The following is an 8,977-nucleotide window of genomic DNA, read 5'->3' on the forward strand; positions in this document are numbered from 1 at the left end:
GTTGAAGTTTTTAGTCCAAACGTGTTATGTTCGCTTGACTTTCGCTTCGGCCACTACCATGTGGTGCCCTTTCGGCTCCACTTTGGGGCTTAGGGATTTGTGTCTCACATTGGGTTGTTATGGATTGTTTGATGAAGATGGCTTACTTCTTCCTTGTGAAGACAACAATAAAAGCTTTTGAACTTACTTAATTGTTTGTAAATTAGTTATTTAATCTTTATGGTTTGCCAGGTGACATTGTGAGTGATCAGGATCCCAAGTTCATGTCCAAGTTTTGGCAAACAGCCTTTGAGAAGCTAGGGACTAAGCTAAGCATGAGTAGTGGTGAGTATCCACAATCTGATGGGTAGATAGAGCACATGAATCAGCTATTAAAAGATATGCTAAGGTCTTTCATGGGAAATTTGACTCAACAAGGAGTATAGGAGAAGTACTTGCCTTTGTTTTAGTTTGCTCACAATAATGCTCATCAATCAGCTATTGGCATATCTCCTGTTAAGAGTGAGACAAAAGATTTGCTAATGAGCATCGTCATCATCAAGAGTACAAAGTTGGTGACAAACTTTTCCTTAAGTTGTTGGATGCACAACAGTCTCTGAAAGGAGGTGGCAATGCTAAGTTGTCTCCATAGTATTGTGGGCCTTGGACAATTTTACAGCGTGTGGGGGATCTTGCATACACTTTGGACTTGCTAGCTAGTTCGAAGATTCATTCAATGTTCCATATGAGTAAGTTTAAAGCATGTTTGAACTTTGGTGATGTCGTGGATCAGTCCATCATCCAGGTCCCAGAGATTAATACAAAGAAGGCTAGTCCGGCCAATATTCTTGCTCAAAGATTGGTGAAAACATGCCAAAAGACAATTAAGGAGTTGTTAGTTCAGTGGAATGGTTATTCCATGCACAAAGCTATATGGGAAATTGAGGATGACATGAAGAGAGTGTTTCCGAGTTTTCATTATAACTTGGATGACATTCCTAAGGAAGGGGAGAATTGAGTTTTATAGCCGTATTGCTATATAATTTGAGCCATTTGTTCTATTCTCATTCTCTTGTTTCTATGACCGTATTGTCATTTGAGAAAGCTGTATTGCTTTCTTTCTTTCATGGCCATTTGTTGTGATGTTGGTGTTGTTGTTTGCACATCTTTTCTTCATGGTTGTATTGCCTTGGACTCCCTTCATATGAGGCTCATTTAGCTTCTTGAGGCTACCATATGTGGCTAAGTCATGAGGGGGAGAATAAAACAAACCACAAGAATATTTCAAGAATATTCCATAGCTTGGGATTTAAGACCGTAATGCCTTAAGGGTTGGGAGGTTGGCCTAGGGTTTGCTCTCTTGTTCGTTTCAGTGTGAGTGATGCAGATCCCATGGAATGAGTGAATCTTAAAGTAAATATGCCAGCTATATTGGTGTCACTGATAGAAATCTTAGTTTGCAAAAGAGAACTAAGTCTAAAGTGGTCACACTTGTTTAGGGTAGGATCACTCAAAGGGTTAAAAAAACCTATTATATACCTTTAGAGTAAAGGTTTAATTGTTTTTTTAAAGTATATTCTTGGTGTTGCATAATCTAAAATTTAAATATTATTGGTTTTAATAAAAGCCACTGATCCAATAATTAATTGAGATGAATAAACAATTTGGAGATCTTCTTTTCTCAAACCTTATGTGTATGGTTTTTGAGACAATTTGAGTGTAAACATATTTGCTCAAGCCTTGTCAAATGCATTTCCACCTATGAACATGATGGATTTTAAGCTTAGTTGTTAATGAGCTTCATGGCATCCTTGTGCATATGTTTCCTACTTGAGAATAGGGGGTAAAGAAAATAGAAAAATGTTTCAAACCTCGAAAGATGAGGAAGAACTACAAGCACAAGACAAAGTAATGACACCACTTTCTTCCATAAATTTTTAATCTCTCTAAAAATTTCTAACCCTAGCAAGCATTAATCTAAGCTAAATTCTTAGTGCTTATGTCTTGTGATGCAATCTAGAACTGCTGTGACAACACACCCTATAGCAATGGTGTACCTTGGCAAACAAAAGTCTTTGCAAATCTACATTCCATCCCCAGTAATAGTTGGAAATGCCAAAGCTACAAAATTTCCCAAGATTGATCAATCTAGAGAACATTATACTGTTTGGCACTTAATGGTGTCCACCCTAAACCCTAGATTTAACTTCAAACACTCAAACCAGGAGATTATTCCTGAATAACTTTTGAGATAATTCCCAAACCTTGATAAAGAAATAAATCATTAGATAATGTCCCAAGAAAGAGAATGCCACCACCAACTCTCACAGCTTGGATTCCAAAGCCCATATGCTACTTATTATCACCAGGACTGATGCATCAAGCAACACAAAAATACTTGAACAATACCTATTTAACAAAAGGATGTTAGAACAAAGAATGCCCCTTAATCTTGCTTTTGAGATCTGTGAAATTTCTTCTTGGATAAATGGCATCTACACAAAAACTTTAAGGAATTAGCACTTATACCATTGATGTTTAGGAAGAAATTTATATAGCTTTGATTAATTAAATTGGCTACCTTGTTTGATGAATGACTTTAACACAATTTGAGAGCCACATGATTGCATGTATATGACAATGAGTGTTGTGGATGAAGGTTCTTACTTAAGTTATACTTCATCTCTCTCTCTCTCTCTCTCTCTCTCTACATTAGGCACAATAGATTGAAATAGCATGATTTCCATAATAGGTGTTAATGGTTGGGCAAGAAAGTCAAAATTTGCTAGTCATAGTCAAAGTAACAAAAAAAAATTTCAATTTATGTTATTTTATTAAGGTCATTTGCCTAGGCTAGTTGATATTTTATGTATTGCATCATGTAAAGGTGTTTTATACAGAGAAGTTTTTATTTTTTTTTACATTTATCCACTAAAATATAAATATAAATGTTAAATGATATTATGATAAATATAAAGTTGCTATTTTGACTTTATCCTGTAATGTTGTGACTTTGGACTTGAAACTACACCTAACACATGACTAATAAAAAATAAATAATAAAAATATAAAAATATAAAATATAAAATATAATTATATATATAATATATAATTATTATAAACTATAATTATAAAATAAAAAAAATCCCACCATAATCACCAAATGAAGAGGTGTGGAAACTCCTCTTCGCTGGAAATCTATTGTTAGTAAGAAAACAAAAGAGAAAAAAGCCTAATCTCCAAGGGCTGAGAAGAAGAATGCGTTGAAAGAATGCTGTATATTGATAAAAAAATAATGAATGGAGATAGGGATCCATAATTCAGATTCCCCCCTTTGAAAGCTTAGCAGTTCTAACTGTCAGCATATACTATATGCTGTGCATGATTTAATCTATAGCTCCGATGCAGCCCTTAGTTCAAGGTCAAAGTCCCTTGAGCTTGGGTTTTTGGTTGATACAATATTATAAGCCCTTTACTAAGAAAAACATATACACATCTAATATCTTAAAGTTAAGTCAATTTTGAAGATAATTCTCCATCACATTTTGCTAGGAAAAACATCATTTACAAGAAACCATGCTTACTGGAATAACCAAGATTGCTCTAAAGAGTTCCTTCTCTACTCTATTTATATATATATATGTCAATTGTTTTTCAAAATTCACTGTTTCATTTTCATTTTTATTTATTCCTCAATCTCTTCTTCAAGCTTTATTGCTTCATTTTAGAGTTAAGGAGTTTTGAGGGTAAAAATGAAGTGATTACACATTGGTAAACGCTAGGATATCCTTAATACGTATATATTAAGTATATTCTTATAGATATATTTTATTCTTATAAAATCATCAAATGTGAATGTCAAGTGATCGACACTTTTTTTCAATAGTCCTTAGACATTTCAGTGGACTAAAACGAAATGCAAAAACATTTCAGGCATTTACGGATACAATTATTGGTCCTCTAAGTGTTCACATATCCTACGGACACACAATTATTGGTCCTCTCAGTGTTCACATATCCTGCCAGCATTGCAACCTTTTCATACCCAATTTCTCTAGAAGCACTGTACTGCCTCAGCCCTAAAGTATTATTGCGAAGGTGAGATCATCCAATCCATATTTCAATTGGAGGGATCAATACACTTGATAAATCTAACTTAATAGCTTTGCTCACTTCGTGTGCCCACAAAGGCACTGATGCCATAGCTGAGCATCTCTTTGTGTCTTTTCAGTTTGATCACTCCATCAAACCCTCACAGCTAATATAGCATCTCCCACAGAAGATTCTCAGTGTTTTGGATATACCCTACCCAACTAATCATACATGAGTAGTGTACCCGGATTCCATGGATTGGAAGTGCTTGGAGCTGCAGCAAGTGGAGATGCAATGAAAATTGCCATTCCATATGTTCTTATTGCACATTCTCACATAGTTACATAGATTAGATATTTACAAGAGATTATACAAATTTTCTTACAAGGTGGCATGGTTCTGGTTGGCTATTTGATCGGCATTTATAAAGATCCCATGGAATCCATATGGAACTCTAGCAGGCAGCTCTATAGAAGCCACTATCTCAAGCGTGGGTGATTTGGCATCCATGACCAAAAGCTCCGAGACACCACTTTCCTCATCGTGGACATAGCTTAAGACATATCCATCATCTTCCTCCTTGCCATTCGCCACAAAGAAAGGCTCTCCACAAAACTGACCTCGTTTGAATCTCCTTGACGCCACAATGCACGGCTCGTTGAGGTCCGGGTCACTCGTTCCATCGATGACCACCCTGGGCAGCCGTGGAGCGTCCAGATCGACCTTGGCCAGGCCCGAGATTTTCGGCCATGGCCCATAGTAGCACATGTAGACGTACCGATTCTTCCGCCCCAGGAACTTCTGGTTGATCTGTCCAAAATCCAGTCCGGCCGAGCACACGTGTTGCTTCCACGACCGTCCAGATCGAAGGTCCAGGTGGATCTCGTGCAATCTGTTGGACAATCCGGCGAAATCGTCAAAGAAATGTTCTACCGGCGTAATGGACGAGCTGAGCACGACGATCTTGTCCGTCCCTTCCTCCCAAGCGTTGATGTAGTGGAATGACGTCCAATCCGGGACGTCGATCCAGCGAATGCCGGAAGAGCCCACGGTCGGGATGCGAGGGATCACCCCGAATCTAGGAACCTTGGCGGTATCTCCATCAATGACCAGTTTGTTCTTGAGCAATACATCCTGGAACTTCATCACGAGCTGATTCTCTGGAAGGATTGCGTAGTTCTCTGTTATCGCGAAGTCGTGAAACAAGCACGGGTCCGGCAGCCACACGTCGAAATCGGGGCTCTTCCTCCCGTTCGGGCTCGCCCAGAAGTAGCGGAGGTGGGGATTGATCACTGGATTGAAGCTAACCGCGAAGAGCTCGCCAGAGATTGGATCGATCTTTGGATGAGCGCACATCGGCAAGAACAATCGCTTGTTGAAGCTGTAGCGGCCCATGGTGATCAAATCCCCTGCTGGGGTGATACTCACGGCATATGGCATATCATCCTCGGACATGGCCAGGATTCGGCGATCGAAGTAGGCCATCCCAGCGTTGGAGGTTCCCATCCCGCCCAAGATATTGATCAGGCCCAGAGCCGTGCGCATCACGAATAGCCCGAATCGTGCGAGCCCCGCATAGCTGCTCATGGTGCCCAGTGTGTAGGGGAAGAGAGGCTTGCCCGCTGCTTGCTCCTGGACGAATCGATTGTTCTGGGTGAATCGCGCGCAGTAGACTGGAGCTTGATCTTCTTCATCGCCGAACTTGACAGAGTGGAGCATCCCGTGGCCGTCGAAGTAGTTGTAGCCGGCGGGAGGAGGATGGAGTGGATTGGAGCCATTGCGGATGTAAGCACCGCCGCGGAGGCAGCGAGGGATCGAGCCAGTGACTCGGCGGCACGGCGTTGGCGGGAACTCTCCAACCGGCGCGAAATTATCCGCGAGCTGGATCTTGGGGTCTTGCGAGGGAGGAAACTCGCGAAGATCAATGTACGTGGAGATGAAATTCTCCACCGTGTCGCACAGGGCTACCGCCGCCGCCCGCGCCTCTTCGATTGGATTGGGGATTGAGAATCCAGGGGTATTGATATACTTGCGAGAGGATTTGGTGGCGGTGGCTGTGATCCCTGATGATCTTCTCTTGGGTGGAGATGGGAAGGAGAAGTTGGTAAGGCTATAACCAATATCAATCCCAGCTGTGGCATGCATGACAGAATCAACGACTAAAAACAGTGCCATTGGCATACATAAATACATTGATCCCTCCAATCGAATTGGATTGGACTCTCTGAGCCACACCATTCGCATAGATAAGATGATGGCGCGATAGAGAAAGTTTTTAAGGCTTACTCTGAGGATTCTAGCTACTTGGGATGTCGACCAATTAGAAGCAATGCGCGTGAGAACAATGTCGGCATTTGGAGATGTCTAGCTTTCCTCTCGTACCCGTCTAGGAAGCATGGGACCTTACCTTTACAGGATGCAATGTAAACATTTGGAGATGTCTAGCTTTCCTCTTGTACCCGTCTAGGAAGCATGGGACCTTACCTTTACAGGATGCAATGTAAACATTTGGAGATGTCTAGCTTTCCTCTTGTACCCGTCTAGGAAGCATGGGACCTTACCTTTACATGATGCAATGTAAATCCTGAGCACTCGAGTGTCCCACATAAGAAAGTACTCTCTGCGCGAAATATCATCTCTGTTTGGTTTTGCTGGATGGAATAGAGAACTGTATCAAATTTCTTCCACCTAGCTGGCAATGACGTGGACACTCCCATCTAATAGGAAAAATTGGCTAAGTTTACAGTTAGTCTTAAGGAGAAGCCCACTGCAGTGTGCTGCACCCCTCAATTTTGATCCATCTCCTTCTTGAGACCAAAAGTGGCTGCGAAGTGATCAAGACCTGGGAGAAAAACCCATTTTGGGTTTTAGAGAGGATCTCACATCTACATCCTCCAACTATCTTCCAGTACGTCCAATGGATGCATGACCTTCTGTGCCGGTCAGAAAACGAGAAAGACCGTCGGACGGCGGACGGACAGATGCGAAGGTGTATTGCCAATTAGGTTGAGAGAGATTAAAACAAGATGGTGTTTAACGGGATGCTCCAGCCACAAATAGATCAAGCACCTTGCGGCGGGAAATTATTTGACGTCCAATTTGGTGGTGCAGTGTATATAAGCCACAGATGGCATGGCAGCTCTAGATTGAGCAATTGGTTCTCGTGGAATGCCATGCTCTTCGCCTTCACATCTCTTGACCAGGCCAAGCAGCTGGTTGATTGAATGCCCGAGTGGGACGATCATGATCACTGCCTTCTCTTGGTATGGATTCCTCCAACAAGCAGACGACATTCCTGATTATGCCAGTAACAGGCATTTGGATAAAGTAATGCCAGAAAGGAGCTTAATCTCTTGGAGCACGATTCTATCAAATGTGCCAATTAGGGAGGTCTTGTACCTATGCCAAAGTCTGCATTTGCAAAAGGCAAAGAGAATTTTGTTGGGCTCCCTCAGAAGTGCTTGTATGCTTGGCTTGGCGGAAAGTGAGTCCATGGAGCAACAACAATAGAATTGTTGAAAAAATTTCTTAATGCAGACGCTTTTTCTTGCAATGTAATGCTGCCCTGATTTGCTCTAATGCCAGGAAAGGGCATCTGGAAAAGCTAAAGAATCGAAGGTGTGTGTGGACTGCCATGCTGACAGCATGTAAACAACCAAAGGTTAGAGAAAACGTTGTGAATTTTGAAAAAATGCTAGATCACATATCATAGTATGGAGCCAAGTAACAGTGCTCCATATGTTCTTATTGCCAATTCTCACATAGTTACATGGATTAGTAATTACAAGAGATTATATCAACTTACAACTATATCAAAATTTCTTACAAAGTGGCATGGTTTTGGTTAGCTATTTGATCGGCATTTATAAAGATCCCATGGAATCCATATGGAACTCTAGCAGGCAGCTCTATAGAAGCCACTATCTCAAGCGTGGGCGATTTGGCATCCATGACCAAAAGCTCTGACACACCATTTTTCTCATCGTGGACGTAGCTTAAGACGTATCCATCGTCTTCTTCCTCGCCATTCGCCACAAAGAAAGGCTCGCCACAAAACTTACCACGAATGTCCTTGACGCAACAATGCACGGCTCGTTGAGGTCCGGGTCACTTGTTCCGTCGATTACCGCCCTGGGCAGCCGTGGAGCGTCCAGATCGACCTTCGCCAGGCCCGAGATTTTGGGCCATGGCCCATAGTAGCACATATAGACGGACCGATTCTTCCGCCCCAGGAATTTCTGGTTGATCTGTCCAAAATCATGTTGCTTCCACGACCGTCCAGATCGAAGGTCTAGGTGGATCTCGTGCAATCTGTTGGGCGATATCGTCAAACAGATGTTCCACCGGCGTGATCGACGAGCTGAGCACTGTTACGGTGGCAAGCCGTACGATGTATGGACAGACACCAGTGCCAGCTAGGACGCCAGGAGACGCGTCGTTTTTGGTTGTATATTGACCAAAATCTCATGAATGAAAATTCATTCGATGGTCAAACACAACATGGTATCGGAGCAGATCTATGATCCTGGATGACGAGAAGGAGAAACCAGCGTAGGATGCGTAGGCGTGCAATAGCAACAGCAAGACGCATCACTAGGAGGAGATTGTTGGCTCGGGTAGTTAGGGTTCTAGTTGCAAACTGGAATACGACTGGACCGAGTGGATAGGGGCGCCTCCTACCGAGATGGCAGCGCCACCTCAGCCCCCTCCTCTTCCTCTTCGTCCTACAGCACCGCCTTCCTTATCGGGTTTATCTTTGCCGCAAACTCTTCACGATGGCGATGTCTGAGGCTGACCACCTCCCCACACACATCGCTGCCGTTACTTGGCGCGATGTAACAACCGCGTTGAAGAACACAGAACTGAGGCGCAAGGCGAGTGACAAGGAGACAACCTCGTTCTACAC

General features: G+C 42.4%; 1 protein-coding gene across 1 annotated transcript in view; it reads right to left on the reverse strand.

Moving 5' to 3' along the window:
* Positions 1 to 6,472, reverse strand: part of LOC9646703 (9-cis-epoxycarotenoid dioxygenase NCED3, chloroplastic) — a 48,080-nt gene extending 41,608 nt beyond the window's left edge. The window contains exon 1 of the mRNA XM_024674242.1: positions 4,459 to 6,472. Within this exon, the coding sequence (XP_024530010.1) occupies positions 4,459 to 6,315 (1,857 nt within the window). The 5' untranslated portion in view covers positions 6,316 to 6,472. The remainder of the gene's footprint in view (positions 1 to 4,458) is intronic.
* Positions 6,473 to 8,977: the final 2,505 nt, after the last annotated feature.

The sequence above is a fragment of the Selaginella moellendorffii genome, unplaced genomic scaffold, assembly GCF_000143415.4.
Source record: "Selaginella moellendorffii unplaced genomic scaffold, v1.0 SELMOscaffold_12, whole genome shotgun sequence".
NCBI lineage: Eukaryota > Viridiplantae > Streptophyta > Lycopodiopsida > Selaginellales > Selaginellaceae > Selaginella > Selaginella moellendorffii.